Source organism: Eurosta solidaginis, chromosome 2, assembly GCF_040869045.1.
Source record: "Eurosta solidaginis isolate ZX-2024a chromosome 2, ASM4086904v1, whole genome shotgun sequence".
Lineage (NCBI taxonomy): Eukaryota > Metazoa > Arthropoda > Insecta > Diptera > Tephritidae > Eurosta > Eurosta solidaginis.
In genome coordinates, this window is record NC_090320.1 from 268,692,267 (window position 1) to 268,713,342 (window position 21,076).

Below are 21,076 nucleotides of genomic sequence, written 5' to 3' on the forward strand. Positions count from 1 at the left end.
TGTTTTCATACATATAAAATCAATAAGGGCAACCCCCGCTTAATTCATTCAAATCGACGAAATTTACAGAAATATCACAGATCCAAAAATGTTTTCTTTTGACACACATTAATAAGTTGGCTCGAGGTCTGTGTTTTAAAATAAAACACCGTTGATGATTTTTTCTTTTTTCTCAACCAATATATTTCGACTGCTCTGCGGCAATCGTCATCAGGGTTACAAAACTAATAAAACAAAATAATAGTAAATTTGATGAATAAGGTCGCCAACAAATACAAATTAATAAGTTAATTTATATAACTAAACAAAATTATATACATATATAATATTACCATAACATTGTTTCCAAGCTTTTGAAAAATATGATTTAAAAAACCATTTTCCCAAAATAGTTTTATCAACTATATGCTAATTTTATCGCTAAATATGTGTCGATGTATGTAAATATATAAATATTTGCTTATTATAATTAAGTATTTCTAAAATGCTTTTATGTCTCTAAACTTTTCATCACCGCTATGCTTGTACACTGCTTTTTCAATATATAATTTGTCAATAAAAATTACTTCAAAATCTATTTTTAAATAATAGGGGTATTTGCTAAATACAGCTAGTGGGTGCGATAAACTAGCAGCGGAGGGCAATATTTCACAGCAGTCGAAAAATAGTGTACTGAAAGAAAAGTTAGCGTGCTATACTGTTGTCCATAGCAAAAAGGAAGTAAAATGCACTTACTGCTTTTTAGAAATATTAATGACAATAAATTTCTGCGATTACAATTTACTCATTAACAAAATAAATACTCATTTACAATTCACAATGAAAGATAAAACAAGGTCTTAAATTTGAAGTTTACTTGAAAAATCTTAAATTTAACAAATAAAAATTAGATATTTTCCGATTTTACTTTTTACACTTTACTGCTTGTTTCCTATGGACGGCAGTATAAATGTTCTCTCGTCTGAGATCCGCTTGAAGAACGGCAAGTTATCTTTTTAACTCAGAGTTAGTTTCTGAGGAGGTGTTAAAGTTCTACAAATAGGCGCAAGAATGTTAAATATTATTTCTTAAATATTTTTTTCTTTAACTCCAACTGAAATTTGAAAATACAAATATAAAAAGAAGCTCGCTAAATTACCTTGAACTATGATCTTTTGTTTTTTGTGTTCCATGTTATTTTCCGAATTTAGTGAATACCCCTATTATCTAAATGTTTTTTATTTTAAAAAATACATCAAAAATGTGCTGCTTTATTATCCTTTGCTATGCTAAACTTTCGCATGCTTTTTTATACACCATTTGCTATGCTATTTCTTTTTTTTTTTATGTTTGTTTCTTAATGGTGTGTTCAATTTATACTTATTATTATATTATATTTATACTTATTATTAAGAATTCGTGAGCTTAACAACGGCTTATAATAATGGAATATTCAATTATTATGTTTTTCTAAGAGAAACTGAAAAGAAAGAAAGAAACATTCACTGGCATACTGCGATGGCACCATTTCGAAAACCGCCACGTAATCATCATCAGGCAATTTCGTAATGTTATCTAAGGTTTCCCCGAGATTCAAACCGCGAATCACACGGTGAAACTGCAGTTACCTTAACCACTAGGCTATCCTGCTTGTATTTGTTTCTTGTTTTTAAGCTTGTAATTTTTCAGCTTATCGTCAAATACAGCAACAAGCGTTTCGCGCATGCTATGGGCCTGTAAGCTTTTTCATTTGTTTCATCACAAAAATTTGTAAACAAAAAATATTTGTAATTAATAATTTGTTCATAGTGTATATATTATTTTCAACAGATCATCCATACTCATTCCACTTGCCGATTTATTTTCCAAATTTTCACAAAATACAATTTTTAAAATTAATATTTTCTTTTAATTGCACTCTTCATCTATGCCTTACGTCACGTCACATTCGCTACCAATTAAAATTTCTTCACAATTTACCCCAATCCATGTACAGCGATACTATACCCGAGGAGAGTTATCAGCATGGCCATTCCAAGTCATTATGCGAACCGACCGGTGATGATTGGAACTTAACAACACGTGAACGCACGATTAGCGGCAGCAGTGGTGGCGGACGTGAACCACTCCTACCGAAATTGACGCCACGTACACAAATCCGACGCATGGGAAACAGTAGTGGTGGTGGCACTGGTAGCGGCAATGGTCTACGTAATCAAGTCACCACAGCATTACTCTCCACATCCAATTCAGAATTTGATGATGATGAGGATGAAGATATTGATTTGTATGATGATGAAAGTATTGTTGTAACAACATTAACCAGCGGCGGCAGTGATGGCAGTAAAGCTGCTGTGAGTGTGGGTATTGGTAATCGTAATCGTAGCGGTAGCAGTGGGAGTGGCAGTGTCAATGGAAGTAGTGGTGCTAGTGGCAGCAGTAATAATACAACTACAACTATACGTTTGACACGCAACAATGATGAGAGTATTATTTGAGATCGTCGTCGACGTGCGCAACTCTAGCGGCGACTATTTGCTATGGGCAACGGTGGCAGCCGCAGCGGTAGCAGTCAGCAGCGACATTTTGGCCGTTGGGCCTTCAAGTATGAAATGTTGCAATGAAATGGATGAATGCAGTATGAACTTTTCGTTGGATGGATGGTGAGTGTATGGGTGAGTTAGGAATGGCAGTGAATGCTAAATGGAATTATAATTGCCAATAAATTCTGTTTATACATAGTTATAATTCTGCTCGGTAATGCTCAGGAGCGAGTTTTAAAGCGGAATAGGATTTAGAAAATTTTGTAGACTAACTAAAATGTGTTGGTATTTAAAACGAAAAAAAAAAAAAAATTTACAACGATTATTTTTAAGGCAAAATGTTTGTTTTTTAAAATGTTTTAAAATGTGTGTTTCTCCTTAGCATTTTTCATAACTATTATCGCATTTTAAATAATTCCGAAACTTCGAGCTGTATCGTATCCAAAGTTTTTTTTATCGATTTCCTTAAAATTTCGTATCTGTGGTGAAAATTATAATTTTTCGTGGTCAAATTTTTTTGAGTACTTATCAAATTTGTATAAAAATTTTTTTTTCACCATACAGCTTTCGTGAATTCTTAAAAAAATTTCAATTTTGAACGGGAGTATACAAAGATTTTCAATAATATGCTTAAATTTTGTAGCTGTGGTTTATTATAATTTCCCAATTAACAGTAAAGTAACAAAAATTAATAGTAAAAAGTATTCAACAGTTTTTCACTACAATGTGTTAAAGCTCATGAACTTTTTAAAAAACGTTTATAGATGCTTATGTAAATTGTTTTAGTTGTGGTATATCCATTTTCACCACAGTCTTTAAAATTTTGTGACTGTGGTGATTTTAATTTTGCTTGCTTGAAACAAGTATTCAACAGCTTTTCACCACACATTGCTAAAGTTACTTTCTCTCTCTAAAAATACCTTGTTGAGATTTTCAGAATAATAAATATAATATAATAAATATACCCGACTTATCCTACAAGCTTCCGTAAGCGTTCGGGAAAAAGTCTAGAAGTTTTTGGAAAGGCATAATAATTCAGGGACCGCAGATGCATGCTCCAATGCGATCCTGCGTCTTCGGGCCATCTTTATACCACAATAATGTGCGAGCTCGGGGACATCCTCTCCTCTGAAAATTTCGCATACGGCTTCCAATGAACGACAGTATGTAAAGTTTACATTTTAAATAAACATCGTGCTCAGAGCGGAAAAAACGAAAGAGATAGGATGCTACTTTATAGTTCGCAAAATCTTTAAAACACCTAGTAAAGCAGTTAAACAAGCTACTAAGCTCCTCTTTTGAGCAGACAATTTTTTTTTTAATTAGAAAGAAATATTAACGCTGTTCAACAAGTTTGGATAAAGAATAGGTTTTTTTTCTTGTTCAGGACATCAAAAAAGAGAGCCTGTAGAAATATTAGCTTTTTATTTTACTGTTTGGAAGTGAATTAACGCAATTTTACTATTTCCATACCAATTGTATGGGCAGTTTGCAAATTTTTATTAAAAGTGTACCAGAACTCTTACTCTTAGTATCCAAAACACAACCTATTCTTATTCTTATAGGATACTGAATGATCAACGAAGGTGGTTTGGATAGATTTTTCGCTAAGCTGACTCGTTTAGTTGTTATTGGAGGTTAAAGTTCAACCTCAAAATGTATGTGAACTATTATATAATCTTAGCTCACACTACTAAAGAGATTCCTATAATAGGGAGTAATATCTGACAAATTGCAGCAGATATGTATGCAACCTCTCTCTAAGGTCAGAAGCACTAACGAAATATGTGTAATGTAGACCATTGATCTACAAAAATTGAAAGTGATACCATTTTCGCATACGCGATGAGAGCACAATTGTGCTATGCAATGGAGGCCCCTAATGTAGACTAATACTGCTGTTTTCAGTTGAGTAAATCTTTTGCGGGAACGCCAGACATAATTTGCTTAATATACTGAATACCCTTAGTTATTTTCTGTGCAATAGATAACTCTTTGTTTTCTGTTTATTATCGTGTTCATTTGAGAAATTTTCCGCGCAGAAGCTTATCTAGATAGTTAGGTATATTAACTTAGTATATATGTAAAAACGTATTAAATGCTAGTTTTAAATGATATTTATCTTAATTTAATATTTACTTTAGTTTGGTTAAAGTTTTATGTTTAAACTAACTTAGTAGTCGGAGTGATTTATTTTCAAGCAAATGTGTTCCACTTGTTCCATAAAAAAAAAAAAAAGCGTTACAAAAAATTAAAAAAAAAACAAAAAAATTATTATGCTTAAAAGTTTCATTTTAGTAAAAAAAAAAAACCCTGTAAAATAACAATAAAATATATACACATATATATATATATATAAATGGCGCAAATTAATTTCACTACATTTTGTATTTACTCAAAAGTAGTATATGAGTACTTAAGAAAATTGTGCATTAAACTAACAGCCAAACTCAATTAAAAAGTATACTTTTAAAAATAACAAAATAAAAACAACTACAACTAAAGCAAAAATGCATCTCTACTTAGCAACACTGTACAGCAACAACCGAAGCTAAGCAACTAACGGCTGTGTTTAAAAAATAAACTTAAAAAAATTACTTCATTAAAAACAATGGCGCTAATTATAATAATTTTATCTATAGGCATAAAAGAAATTAAAGAAATGGTGGGATTAGATATTTTGTTTAACAAAAATTTTAAGTAAATTTAAAGACATAATTTTTTTTTTTATATCTAATCTAGTTTTCGTTAGTTTCAGTTAATTTAAATCAATGAAGTAAATGATGAGCGTATGGTTAGTGGAGCTAGGCATTTTGTTTTGTAATTTCAATAGAATATTATATAATAATAGCTGTTTTTTTCTTACATCTATATACATATGCATATAAACTTTATATGGACTGCCAAGTGCATAACTTTTTCTGCTAGTACTGCTAAATTTGAGTATGAATTATACTCAGTTGCAACTAAAATGTGTCTCTCCATTTTATCTCTGTGACCGAAGAGTGTGATTATCCACGATACATCGCACCGAATTCAGCTTAAGGTTATACACTATGACCAATAGAGGTCGTGTCTCCGCTACTAAGCACAACGCGTTTTGTAGCGAGTTATTTAACCACTGCCGCGAGTCTTGAATAATTGCCGCTAGATGGGTCTCCTTGACATTATCCAAGCAAATGTTAATGTAGATACTTGTAAAAAAACATGGCTAATATTAATGTTTTTCAAGTCCCTTAAAACTATTTTTAGATTTCAGTATGATTTTTTTATATTATATTATTTTAATACATTTCACAAATTTTCATTCTGTTTAGAAAAAAAAAGGTTTGAAATGCGTGCACACTAAGCGGCGCGACATGCTGCAGTGGAGCTTCACTCTTTTGTCCATGGAGGAACCATACAAGGTGGCAGCACGGTGGCATACCTACAAACATTAATAAAGCTTCCATGTACTTTGTTTTTGTAAATCGATGGACTTAAGTCAAAATTGTACTACGCCGGAAGTTGGTGTATCAAATCATAATAAAAAAGTAATAATCAGCTGTCAGCGTGCTGCCACCTTGTATAGTTCCGCCATCTTTTGGCTTATTTAATCAACATTGTCGCTCATGGCTGCAGAAGCTGACGCAAAGCCTGTTTTGGGGCCACTCATAATTATTTGAAATGTGTTGAGTTACTCTCAACATTTGACTCAAGTCTATGTACATTGTATACTCCACATTAAAGATTCGTCTCAGTGATGGCAATAGTGGTGTTTAATCCTATGTGAAGATACTCTTTAAATATGCTTACCAGGCGTTGTAGAGGGAACTTCCCTGAAAAACTTTGAAATTTTAAATTGAAAAGCTGATTTCCAAAGCTGTTGAAATGGTCAGTCCGATCCATAATATCACAGATGTACAATTGATAATGGGTGTGATCATTGAAGTAAATATCTTTAAGATGACTCTAAAAGAGAAACCCCACATATTACTAAAGTCTTGCTTGCCTTAAGTCGCTCTTTGCACACAAATAATTTTGTTGCTAAAACTCGATATTTGAAGAAGAGGGGTGAGGTGGCGAGGAAAACGGAGTGCTCGGCGACTTGCTTTGTGCTGTTGTCAAACTATGGTTTTGTAAATATTTTTTTATTGAAAAACTTTATGTTCGAGCACAAATTTGAATTGATATTTCTAACATTTCGCAGTAATTTTTCAAATTTTCAATCATTATGAATTCATACAAGTGAAATATCTTTCTATTCCTCCATTGCCATACCTACCTGTCAAATAATTGCTGACAGGGAGAAGGAATAAAGGTTCGTCTTCTAGCTCGCGGTTAAGAAATTGAAGTGCCATTAATTGCTCATTTGTGTTTGAAACCAATTTTTTTTTTTTTTTTCAAATGTTTCCACAGAAAATGAGATAACGAATTCATATTAATTTTTAAAATGTTGTTAATAGATAAAATTAGATAAAACAGTTTAAAATAAATATGTAAATAACGCAATTTACCAGTCGTCTTCAAAAATTTTTGAAAAATAGATCAATAGTAGCCAAATGATTTAAGTAATCGAACAGTGCTTTAACAGGTGATCCAGGCTGTTTACTATTGTGAATGTTTTTTTCAAACATTCGCCACTTGTATGAATTCACAATCTTTTCAATATATGAAATGTCAAATTGTTGCTGAGAAAGAGTCGCCTTGTCCAAATATGATACACAACTCCAAAAGAGAAGTTGTCGATAATCAGCAACAAAACTTTTTGTGCGTAAACGGTGACTAACTAAACAGGATTACTGCTTTTGAAGCTTTATGTTCAACATTATATTATATTCATACTAGAAGACCCGGCAGACGTTGTCCTGCCCTAAATTTGGCCTATCTGCATACATTTTAATAAGCTTTTTCCGTCTGACTTTGCCCCCCCCCCCCCTCCCTCTTCACTTTTTCCTAATCCTTCTATTCACTCCTCCCGCCGTCTTTTTCGCAAACTACCCTCTACTAAAGCACTCATCAACAGCTTTCATCTGATATCCATATTCTATAAACACATTCTACTGGTACTCGGGTCCACGTTTTGGCCTATATCTCGAGACCCTAGTCACTCAGTCACCTATCCTATATTTCAAGTTAGATCAAACTACACACGGGGTGCAAAACAAATTCAAAATCGGTTCATAGTTTAGGAGTCCATTGGCCTCAATTCTGTGACACGTGTTTTTTACATATTAAGATTGCGCCATAAACTCGAATTTGAGCCCGGGCCATGTAAAAATTTGTTTTGAGGGCCCTGTGCCTATTACATCCTTACCAGTAGCATGCGTGGATTGTATTTGTTAGTATGGGTAAATTCGATAAATATTGGAATCATTTTCCACCTGCTCTTTTCAAATTTTGTTAGGAGATACTCTGTATTCGACGTTGTGCCATGTTTAGTGTAATTTTTCGATCTTTCTTTCAAATTATTCATATTCAATACTACATTTACACTGGCCCCAAATACGTACCTCCAATTAAGTAATTTAAAAGCGTTTTCATTGGTTGTTGTTGTAGCTATAAGGACACTCCGCGAAGGTCTTGGGGAGTGTTATCGATGTTGATGGTCCTTTGCCGGATGCATATCCGGTACGTTCCGGTACCAAGCCCATCCATTTCGGGAACGATTTGTTATGGCCACATGCCATCTTCTAGGCTACCGACCTCTCACCCCCCAGATCCATGAGGAGTTCGGGGTCGCCAGAGCCTCGGTTGTTAATGTAACAGGATTCGCCACGGATAGGTGTGGTTGACATTTGGGTTTGGGGAAGCTATATATTGCGCTGGGTAGTCACCTCTTACGACAGGCATACCTACCGCGTGCATATTCTAACCGCCTAACCCGCTGGGGGTCGTTTTCGTTGGTCATATTAGCATTTTGTTTAACCTTCTCTGCAAGACTAGTCTGCAAAGACACCAATCCATCCACTGTTATTTATAACATTGGTACAGCATTAAGATTCTGATACATCGTTTAATCATTATTTATATCCGGGATTTCTTTTAGTAAGGAAATGTCAAAAGCATGTGTGGATCGCATTTACAATGCGATCAAATGAGTCATTTAGCATTTGGAAATGTTTTTGGCATAAATCAACTTTCGAACCGGTCCATGACGCAACAAAACCAGACAGGTGATTATTACAAAATTGAGTCCCATTTGACAATACTCGCCCTCATAATTCTAAGTGTTGCTTCTTGACTTATATGTAAACAGCGCCTGCGGTCTGTATTTTTTTTTTTTTTTTGGAGGGTTTATTTTTTTTTTTTTTTTTTTTTTTGGGAGGGTTTATTATTTTTTTTTTTTCTTGGGAAAAAATGGAAAATTTTTAGTCAACGCAACTGAGTATCCCATTGTCCACAGTTAAGGAATATGGGAACAGACTTTTGACGTTAATGACCTGGCACAATGTCATGAAATCACGGAAGAGTATCTGGGGGACTTGTAATAAGTATTATCAAAGCGAGACCCCGTCCCGAGATCCAACATTTATCTAACGAAGCGCTAAGAGGTAGGTTCATTGAGCAGAAAAAGGTGGCTGGTGTTAAAATTTAAAGTGGCAGAGGTTGTACAGCAACGATGCTTCAAAAAATCAGAGCTTATAGAAATTCACTAATTGCAAAAAAAAATTGGCTTAATTTAAACAGCTCTGACTTTCTCTGAAAACATTTAGACAAACGTGAAATACTCCCAGCCGTATAATTAAACACCACAGACATTGTTCTGAATTTCTCTATCTGTCCACCTGCCCCACCTCTGTCTAACCCTTTTCCTCTCAACTCTGCATTTTCTAGTTGACCTTAAATTAAATTAAATTTTCCTATTTTTCTTCTTACTCTTCCTGCTCTTGCTCTTATCCAAGTCTAACTATCACTACTTCTTGAATATGAATCTTATCCTTATATTAACTATTCTTACTCTTTCTGTAAACCTCTTTTTACTAATTTCTCTCAAAACATTACCCTTATTTTTACTTTTACTCTCACTCACCCTCTTCCTCTTGCCATTGTCTCAAAACTTCTGTCATGCTCCCGTTTCCTATGTGTGAGATAGATCGAGCTTGACTCTTCCGCACATTACATTGCTAAAGTACTAAAAATGTAACAAAAGAGTTCCAAAAATTTTCCCTGCCTACTTACTACTTTAAAATTCATGAACAGATTATGAGGGCCGCCAAATTTTTGTTGTTGTACTGATGAGATTTTATTGCGTCCTGACCCGGTCTGAAAATTTTGTAATGAAATTTGTCATATGTAGCTTCAAATTATAGGAGCAGTTCAAATTGGTCTACTTATATATAAACATTTTCAGTTACAGCAATTTGTATGTTTTACTGAAATTACAAAATAAAAATTTTTTAAGTTATCTAATAAAAAATTGTTTACTTATTTTGTTAACATTTAAAGAATGTAATAAATTTCTTTGTTAGGTACTTACTAAACCAACTAAATACTTTTCACAGTTACTTGTAATTTGTAATTGATAGTAATTTAATTCCTGAATTAATCTGAAAAGGCTAGAAATTTTGTAAATATACAACTAATATAAACAAAGTTTTAACAAAAAAAAAAAAAATATATATATATATATAAAAACCGAAAAAATTAAACGTGTCTTGTATGTATGTAAGTGGCATTCAACTTGTGACTGTATTGAAAGAAAATAAATGGATAAAATTTCTAGAAAAGTATTTCTACATTAAAAAGCAAAAAACGAGATTTATGTACATAGAATGATATAGAAGTGAGACTCCTAACGATTAAATTGTTTAAGTACTATGAATGTACATAAGTGTGTATGTAAAAAATGAAAACTTTTTAGTATTAGTACAGAGTTAAAAAAGGAATGGCTTGCGTGCTAAATAAAGACGAGTAAAATGCGTTGAATGACTGGGTTTTAAATTATTTTTATAACACTTTAGCTGTTTAAAGTAGTTAAACTAATAAATAAAAAATTATGATTTAGGCCCGGTTTTTCAGTAGTTGGTTAAGCTAAGCTTGAACTAAGTTTGCTTAAGCTCTAGTGAAATTTAAACTCCAGTTAAATTTCTCCAGCAAAATATATATCTAGTTCCGACGTGATATCAAACATCATTATTTAATTATTCTTAAACCAGGTAGTTCTCGGGTTGATATACAACTTCATCCTCCAATCACTATCCAACCTTTGAGAAATTTTGTAAAATTTAGAGTTCTTGAGTTGATCTCCAACGTTATTATCATAATCAAATTATTATCCAACCTTTGAGAGATTTTGAGAAATCAAATGAATATTTAACACGTTTCTCCAGTTGATATCCTACATTGGATATCGAGTTGAGATGGAGTTGACAAAAAAACTCTCCATGGTGGTACCACCAAAACCAACAGCTGTTTATTGTGGGAAATAAACAACTGGTTGATAGCAGTAATGATGCGTAGTTAATCGAAAATAAATTGTATATATATTATTTTATTTTCGTGAAAATACTGTAGTATGGAATCTTACATTCGAGTCCAGTTCGAGAACCACAAGTTGGGAATTCTATTTTTTCAACTTAAGTAATATCATTTTCTGCTTTATAAAAAATTCCCTCTTTTGCTGAGTACGCTATGCTTCTCGAGTTGAGCCACTGCTTCGAAACAATCTTAAGATTTTAGAAGTATTTAGGTATCAACAAGAGCTCTAATGGTACTCAAGCTCATATGCTTGTTGGGTACATTCGACGCCATTTCGAACGAACACAAATAACTGATAGGTTACCTAGAATTTGACCCTGCCAGATCGGTAGTTTAAGCTAAGCTTAAACTTCAGTTAAAGTAGCTGAAAAACTCCAGAATAAGTTTAAGCGTAGTTTCACTGAAAAACTGAGTTGAACTTGTACTGAAAAACCGGGCGTTAGTTTAAAAAAATTAAAACTAAATTAAAATAAAATAAACAAAAAATAGATATAAAAATTAAAATTACAAAATTTTTTTAACTAAAACTAACCACAAACGAATGCTATATAAAAACTTAATTGGCAAGCAAAACTTTGCAAAGCTTTAGTTAAAAGTAAAACAAATAAATATTATGGAAAACAACCTACAAATTAAAATAAAAAACACACACACAAAAATTAAGAAAAATATTCGAAATTAAAAATTGTTATTTAAAATTAGTGTATAGCAAAAACATTTGATGAATCGAAGTTAAATTATTTGAAGTTGTAACTATTTACCCAATTTCACAATTAAATAATTTATTATGATTTTTTTAGTTTTTGTAATTTGTCTTTATAATCGCAAATTTTACTTAATTAATATTTCAATATATTCACTATTCTTATTATATTATTTAATTAGCGATACTCAAATTTCTTTATAAAATTTTTTTGTTATTGATATAAGATGATACTAGGATATGATTCTCGATCAGCGGAAGCATTGCTAATAACGCACTGCTAAAAATTCAATGTTACTAATCAGTTCTGTTCAACTCCGACAGGTGGCGCATGGATCGAAATATTTTAAAAATTCGTATTTGTGGTCCGATTTGGTTCACATTTGGAACACATAATACATACATGAATAGAAAGCGGGCTGTGATATCCGATTTGGCTCATATTTGAAACAGATATTACATACAGTGACATTGAAACATTTTGGAGTTCGAGGAGGGACAAGCATACGGGGCGCAGAGTCGAGTAAAATCTTTGGAAGTATTATGTATTGAGGACTTGATTGTAGCAAATTGTAAGGAAAGAGTCCTTGTAATGATGAGTCACTAAATTAATTAAATGGAATGATAATTAATAGGCAATTAAATAAAGACTAAAAACTTGAAAATAAAATAATTTAAAAAAAAAATGTAAGTTAAACGGTTTTATTGAAAACAATACTTACATGAAGTAATAATAATACTAAAAGCTAGAAAATAATTAGGTAGGTCCTAAGTACTAGTCATCACACTCCTCATCTAGGGCGTTGATCAGACAATGAAATAAAAGCGTTGGACGCGTCAAATTTCTATTGATAGTCATATATAAGACCAACCGAACCTTAATAAGGTTATGCTGCGCTTCACATTTTTAGAAATTTCACGCGTCCAACGCTTTTATTTAATTGTCTGATCAACGCCCTAGATTGATGAGGAGTGTGATGACCAGTACCTAGGACCTACCTAATTATTTTCTAGCTTTTAGTATTATTATTACTTCATGTAATTATTGTTTTCAATAAAACCGTTTAACTGAACATTTTTTTTAAATTATTTTATTTAAATTATTGATATGTATTTAATTAGCGAGACAGGCTCATATTGCTTTATACAATTTTTTTGTTATTGATCGCATGATTCTGGATCAGCAGAAGCTGATCAGATCTGTTGAGTACACCTGAAAGTGTTCCACACAATTTAGATTGTATATAAAAGGAATGTCAAAAAAAGAGCAATACATATGTAGGTACAAATAAAAAGCAAGCAGCGGGGCATTCGTACGGCTGAGTGGTTAGAGGCATCTGCCTTTTACACCAGTCTGAATCCAGGAGCCTTCGAGTTCAAAACTTAGCTCCCGAAAAGGTAGCTGACGAAGAAACATATCCTAGTAACCATCGACGTGTATAAATTTTGTAATTTTTCATTAATATTAATAATAAATTTTTTATTTGGTTTTTAGATTTGTTCAAATTCCTAATTTAACAAAATGTTACGTATTTAATTTTCGTTTTTATTTTGAAAAATTATACTATTTTAATTATCTAAACTTATTTAGCATTTTGAATAAAATTAAGATTTGAATTAAATTTACCATCTTAAGTTAGTTCTTCTCTTCGTTGAGATTCAATATGGCTTGAGCGTATGTCAGGTCAAAAGGCCTGATTACATTTTACACAGCGGCTACAGACCACAACCCCAATAAGGCAAAGCTTAACGAATACCCTAGCCAAGCATCGGTTACACGGCAGTCACATATATAAAACGTGGCAAACAGCAACGAAAAAAAGGTTGATTATGTTAAAAAAACGTTCAAAGGTATGAATATAAGTTAAATTTGACTTACTTGAAATTTAGTTGTTATTAACAAAATAATAACATGAATATAGTTTAAAAAACTAAACAACACGTCGTAGCACAGAGGTTCGTGTCTCCGCTATTAAGCACAACTCATTTAACGAGTTATTTAACCACTGCCTTCTTCAATAATTGCCGCTAGATGGGTCTCTTTGCGCGCCTAGCCTAGAGAGTTACAAACATACAAGTGAAGCTAATATAAGCGTGTTGAAAAGGATGTCACTCTTTGTTGCTTTCCAAAAATAGCATTAATAATCTGGCGACAACAGCTTTCTTGTTTGATGCTCTGTTGCGCCGAAAATAACGATCCTCAGAAACACAGGTGTAAAAATAATTTGACAGATGTCGCTTTTTAGCTGCCGTCGTAAATGTAATAAGGCCTAATGCACTGTTTACACTATCTAAGAGAACTTCTTCAAACTTTCAACAAAATACTACCAAGTGACCCCGCTCATCTTCGCAATCTTCAGCAACAGCAGCCATATTCTAAGCAACACGACTGCTTGGTGCCTGGCTAGCTTTGGGAACATCTCATGTTGTCACGGGGAAAAATGGATTGATTTTTCGCCACAGAAATTGTTTCCCAATTTAGTATACAAGTTTTTTAATAACAAAGAACAGGTTTCCTGGTTAAAAAAAAAAACTGCCTTGTCTTGGGGACGAAACTCCTACTACGCAAAATAATTCCCATTTTGTAAAAAACGCTTTTTAAGTGTTGAGCGGAACCCTTTATGGGTTTTTAAAAGAAGGGGCTGGATGCAAGTCATCGCTTACTTCTCCAGGCGAGCTACTGCAGACCGCATTGAGCCTCATGGAGGATTGATTTCATGAAAGTGGTCTCAAGTTCGAATGGAAAACCCAATTGCTCAAATCCTTCTAAGAAAGAATCTTCCCAGGCAAAGTGATGGTAGTACGACTAGTTTTAATTCCGAAACGAGATCCTAACTCCCTAGACTTTTTTTCGACTGTGTGTATAGAGGAGGCGGCTATAAAAATGAAGTATTCTAAAGCTAGATGGTTTCCGTAGAAAGTACTACATAATAGATGCCAATACAGAAGTGGTAGACGCAGCCAAAGTGGCCAAACTAGTGTGTCACCAAAAAAACCCGATACTGGTACTACCCACGTTGGTTATCAAAAATGATATAACTCAGCTGTGCTCCATTTTAAAACTACTTGAATGATTACTTACTGGGATATCTGCTAGATTTATTTAAGAATTCATTGAAAAGTGAAGATAAGAGGTGAACCAGCAGAAAGAGTTGCTAGATCGATCTCTAGAATGCTTAATACAAATACGCACCACTTGACCTTGTACGTTAATAGTTTTATTTCTACGTGTCTACAGTAAATATGAGCACCATTTGACCTTACTTACTTTAGCTACTTAGCTTAAGTTTTACTTATAATCCTAGTTAAAGCGCACAAAGTCCGGTTTAAACCCGAGTACTTCAAACAGTCCACAATGTGGACAACGTACAGAATGATTTGGTTGCTCTTTGTTGGAAAAACCAAAAGTCATTGAAGGAGATCGATCTAGTGACTTTCCGATAGTTATACGTATTTTTTCATTCTACCGTCTAAAGCTGCATCGAGGGTTTCTTGCAGTAAAACTCTTGAACTGTCTTCGACTTACCTCTAACGCCACACGGCCCATGTGAACCGCTTATTTTCCATGTCTATTGGGTCGACCACTGCTTCTATGCGATAGGCAATTTTCAATGCTGCACGGTACTATGAAAGAGCTCTCTTACTTCCACTGATCCGTACCCTTCTCCAATCTTTTTCTCTGATTGTACCTGTCTTTCCATCACGGAGCTCGTTGAAGTTTCGCTAATTTTGCTTTCTGAGTCCGACGCATCGCTTGTAGCGCTATATTCTACTCTCGCTTGTGACTCTTTTCTCCATCTCTCTTCCTTGGTATCGGCAAGATTGCATTGAAATACAGTCAGGTATACTCTCTGGCTGCAATTCTTCCTCACTATATCCCGGCACCCTCATATGAGGTAAATCGGCATAGATGAGGATGATAACAACAATAAAATCAATTTTTTACATATTTTACTAATATCATGTATACAAAAATGTAGACTACCAGGTAAGAGGTGGTGTTTCTTCACGTAGGGTGTGAGCGTAAGGAAAATAACTGTGTGAATAATTTTAAATCGACTTAAAATTGTTAATGATGACGATGATGATGAGGAAGCTACAAAAACGAACAGTTTAGTACTTTGTAACTTGTCAATACTTTATCAGCTGATAAAATTATAAGGGAAGATTACAAGGGACTGTGAGCACTCTAATAGAGCCTTTGATGACTAAAATATTAAAAAATTTAAGAATCGTAAGTCAAATAACAAAACTATGATATAAAGCTGAAACTGTGCAATAAGAACTTAAAATATATTGTGTGGTGGGGGGGGGGGGGGGGGGGAGGAGGGGCTTACTACTGCAACTTTTGTTTTTTGAACCAGTCTATTGTGTACACACCATTATGTATTAACTTAAAAAATGGTTTTTCTTAAACTAGCTTTTCAGAATTTTCCACTCTGCTGACACTATAAATAATATTTTATATGCATATTGTAACGAATTTTGTGAAATTCCGCTTATTTGCAATCTTCTACCAACGTTCGTATAGCTAAACTGTGGAATAAAACACTTCAATATTCAATAATGCAAAATGGTCTTTATTAGACTACTTGAAAATAACACTTATACTTTTCAAACTGATTGGTCGCGCCTCAGCTGGTGCTGCTTTTATACTCTTCGGTTTTCTCGTTGGCATATTTCTAGGCGTTTCTATTTCTAGAATTTACTAGTTCGCTGAAGATTGCGTACTTTTGTGAGTATCTCAGAAATATGCATGTGTATGTGTGAAAACTACTTTGCTGATGATTGCATACTTTTGTGAGTAACTCTCCGCTGCAGTATGTACATATGTGCAGACATAATGATTGATTTGTTTATGTAGATACAAGTGACTGCTTAGTATCGGCTTAGAGATGATAGTATCCCTTAGTATTGCTAATATTCGTCACAATATAAATAGCTCGACTTTACTAGATTACTTAATTTATAAGTTTTAGAGACAATAAATATATAAACGAAATTTATATTTTTAACAAAAAATATTATAAAAACATGAAATTAATTTTAAACATCCCAAAAAATAAATTCAAACCTAAAAATATTCATTAGCAAACAAGTATTAAGAACAACAAACGTTAATTGATTTTAGTAATTGAAAAAAAAAATTAGGCTTTTAATTAGTAATTAAATACATAAAATTTTAATTAGCGCAAAGATTAGAAAAAACACAGAAAAAGTAATAAACGACAAAAATCACATCATTACCGAAACATGCATACATATGTATATCTGTTTGCCTCACATACATATATATGTATATATATAGTATTCACGTAAGGAGATAAATTGCAGTAATTGAATAAATAATTTTCAACTCGAAAGCCTTATGTTTTACATATATATTCACACCTACCAATATATGTGCATTTCTAAGTAAATTAGAGTTAATTATTTTGCAGAAATCAATAGCACATAATACATACATACATAAACATGTATGGTATATAATTGATATGAACACATTGTAAGTTTTTACTTTTAAGAATAATATTCAAAGTAAGTATATATCCATAACATGCATATGTATGTAAAATGCATAATACATACATAACGTCATAAGAACTTTGCTTGAAGTCAAAAAAAAAAAAAAAAGCTTTACAATAAATAATAAAAAAAAGTAACTAATGGTGTTTTAAATTGAAATGATCGAGGTAAGAACGTATGCAAGGCCCTACTATAAACTATAAATAAAAATAAATGTAAGGCGCGATAACCTCCGAAGAGATCTAAGGCCGAGCTTCTCTTCCAATTTGCGTCGTGCTCCTCTTGATTTTTCCCTACAAATTGGCCGGACGGGACCTACATGTTTTATGCCGACTCCGAACGGCATCTGCAAGGCAGATGAGTTTTCACTGAGAGCTTTTCATGGCAGAAATACAATCGGAGCGCTTGCCAGACACTGCCGAGGGGCGACCCCGCTTAGAAAAATTTTCTTCTAATTGAAAAATCTTATTTCTAAAATTTTGATGTTGCTTTGCCCGGGAGTCGAACCCAGGCCATACGGTGTGATAGGCGGAGCACGCTACCATCACACCACGGTGGCCGCCAACTATAAACTATGGGCGAAGATATTTTAAATGTCAGGCAATGATGAAAACAACCGTGGAGTGATATATCAAGCGATCGGCTGTCGTGCCTATCGCAGAACTTCGATTTAACTATGCCATCAATTCTAATGGAATTTATTTCCTTATATCGACAGCTGGGTCGGTCGCTGTAGTTTGAGGAAGGCGTGCTCCACCTACAACACTGAAAATTTAGAAAACAGTTTTTCAATTACGGCCCGATTCTTAGCGTTACCGGTAAAATAGTACCCAGAACATTATGTAACCGAAAACCGTTACCAGTTGTTTTATTCGCGATTCTGGCCAAAGTGGTAACGCTGTCATCACCGAAAATCTCACCAGTGTCTGTGGTGAAAATTAAAAGTTGGTTTTCTTCGCTTTACCCATGGCGGAGCGATACAAGGTGGCAGCATGGGACAGCTGAATATAAACTTTTTTTATTTAATTTGATACATCAACTTCCGGCGCGGTACGATTTTGACATTTGTCTATCGAATTTACAGAAACGAAGTACATGGGATTTTTATTTATGTTTGTAGGTATGTCACCATGCTGCCACCGTGTATGGTTTCGTCATGGCTTTATCGAAAATGTGTCACTCGTAGATACGATGTTAACGAATAAACGGTACGATGTGTATATACATATTTGCACACATGCATACGTTTTTACATAGCTATATTGTAATATATACTGTGAAAGTACATGGAAACAAATATGTATAGCAAGAGGCAAAACTTTTTTACTATTATGTTTACTTATTTGCGCTTACAATTCTTTATTTTTCAGTATTGCCTTTTTCTAAACAACAGCTTTTGTATGATTACATCGATGTTACCACCTATTTTAGTGGGTAAATAATTATCCGGCTACTTTCGTGGGCAGAATACAAAAAGGGTACAAAAGTTACCACATGAAGAAAGTTGCCGTGGTGAATAAAGTTGTTACCACATTAGAATCAGGCTGTTAGAATAAAGTTTTCAAAGTCGCCCCCGGCTGTGATGTGGCAAACACTCCGAGTTTATTTCTTCCATAAAAAGCATCTCAGTGAAAATGTATCTGCCTTGCAGATGCCATTCTGAGTCAATATAAATCAGGTATGCCCCGTCCTGCCAAATTGTACGGAAACTTTAAAAAAAGGAGCACGACGCAAATCGGAAAAGAAGCTCGGTTGTGGGATAGAAAATGTCCTGCATAAGAACTAGATGGAAAGAAATGCTTTCTCAAAATTATTTAAGAATGCTTTTCAAAAACATTCTAATTTAGCTGTGACGTTTCTCACTGAAAATGTTACATATTGTCGTAAACACTCCGCCAAATATACGATTAAACTATAAGACTGACACGGACAACGCCGCGCACCTTTACAGACATTTAATTACAAATAAATTGATGTACGTCATTTATTATTACTTGTTTTTATCAATATTTTGTTTATATTTTGTTATTGGTTTATATAAATTTTGCAGTTTATATCCCTGAGGACGGTTACCACTGAGCAACCGAAATATATCGGATTTTTTCAAGAAAAATTATGTTTTGCTTTTATTTTAGTTAACCCCGAGCCTTTGTTTTCTCAGATTCTTCCAATAACTTATTCTTAACAAGAGTCATTGTGAGATCCTTTCCATCTCGCGCTTCTAGCGCCGTGATCAATGTTTCATATGTGCTCGCTAAACTGCTCAAAAGCATTGAAATTATCCAAGATTCCGCAATATTTTCTCCTAAGGATTGAAGCCGGAAAAAAGTAACTTCATTTGAGCGATATGTTTTACAATATCATCACCAGGTTGTAGCTTTAAATTACATATTGAACGCATCAACTTCACCTTATTGCTCAACCTTGCTTTGTCATTATATTCTCGCAAGACAGACCAACCATCCTTTGCATACTTACAGCTGCTTATCTGAAATATTTCCGTATCTTCAACCCCCAATCCAATAATAAATGAAGCAGCCGTGTCTCTCTGCTTTCATGAGGCATCTGGAGATTCAGGAACAGGACCTTCAATGACATCCCAAACCGTCTCCTTATTCATAATAAGCTGCATTCTATATTTCCACAGCTCGTAGTTATCGCGATACAATTTCGTAATTGCCAACTTTAGATCAGCCATATCGTAAAGTATCACTAGAATTACCGAACAAACAAATTACAAATGTAAAAAATTGCACAATACAGGCCCATAACCTGTTGCAAAAATATCAACTTGTAATAAAACAACTCAAAACAGCTAAGCACGGACATGCGAGGATTCTGGACGATATGACATGATATAGGGGCAAATAAACGGAATAATAACCGCCCCAATATCCAAAATAGACCACATCACAGGGATTTTGGACTTCCAGGTTCAGAACATACGATATATGTACTTCAAGGGAGGAATGGGAAGTAGGCCTAGAAAACGGCAAGGGCATTGACTTGTGTGAACAAGCAGAAGTAAAAAAACGATGGTTGTTTAGTGAGTACTTCTTTATTTGCTCGTTCAAGTTCAACTGAAACTGTAATTCATATACAATTCACGGCTTGATATTTGTAAGTTACGCTCTACATGTATGTAAATTTTGCTCTCTTTATAAATTTATGTAAAATTATGTGTGCATAGGTACAGCTGGTAGGTAAAAAAGGCGAATTATGCTTTTGTTGCTATAATGGTTGACCAGCATTAATAAATGTTATTAAATACATTATGTCGCTTAATGTACCACACCCAACAGGCATCACAATATACACCGACGGCTCGAAAATGCAAAAGGAAACTGGAGCTGAGATGTACTCAACACATCTACAGTTAAGGCAATCATTCCAACTTCCTGACGCATGCAGTGTATTCCAAGATGAGGTCTATGCCATAGACAGAGCGGCTAAGCTGCTCCAAGATAGTGCGGTCTCCAACACCGACGTAACAATCTTTGTTGACAGCCAAGCCGCCTTAAGGGCATTAGAGTCCAACATGATAAAACTGCCGTCCGGAGGTGTAGAGCCTCTCTGGCTTCTATAAGTCATCTCAATGTCTCCCTTTGCTGGGTCTCTGGGCACAGCGCCATTGAAGGGAATGAACTCGCGGATGAGATGGCTAGGAAAGGTTCCGACTTAGACATAAGTGAGGTGGACAGCTCCGTCCGACCGCCGCTGAGTTATCTCCTAGGGAGAATCGACGAATATGAAAACAGGGCAACGGACTTACTATGGACCAATAGGGTTGACTGCGAAGTCTCAAGGTCCTTATGGCCATGCTTGGATAGGAAAGGCACCAGCTTCCTTCTCAAACTGAACAAAT

At 34.1% G+C, this 21,076-nt stretch overlaps 1 protein-coding gene across 22 annotated transcripts in view; it reads left to right on the plus strand.

The window, feature by feature from the left end:
* Positions 1-15,980, plus strand: part of Nhe2 (Na[+]/H[+] hydrogen exchanger 2) — a 253,657-nt gene extending 237,677 nt beyond the window's left edge. For all 22 annotated transcript variants that reach the window (XM_067767902.1, XM_067767909.1, XM_067767916.1 and 19 more), the window contains one exon: positions 1,976-15,980. In XM_067767902.1, the coding sequence (XP_067624003.1) occupies positions 1,976-2,477 (502 nt within the window). In that variant the 3' untranslated portion in view covers positions 2,478-15,980. The remainder of the gene's footprint in view (positions 1-1,975) is intronic.
* Positions 15,981-21,076: the final 5,096 nt, after the last annotated feature.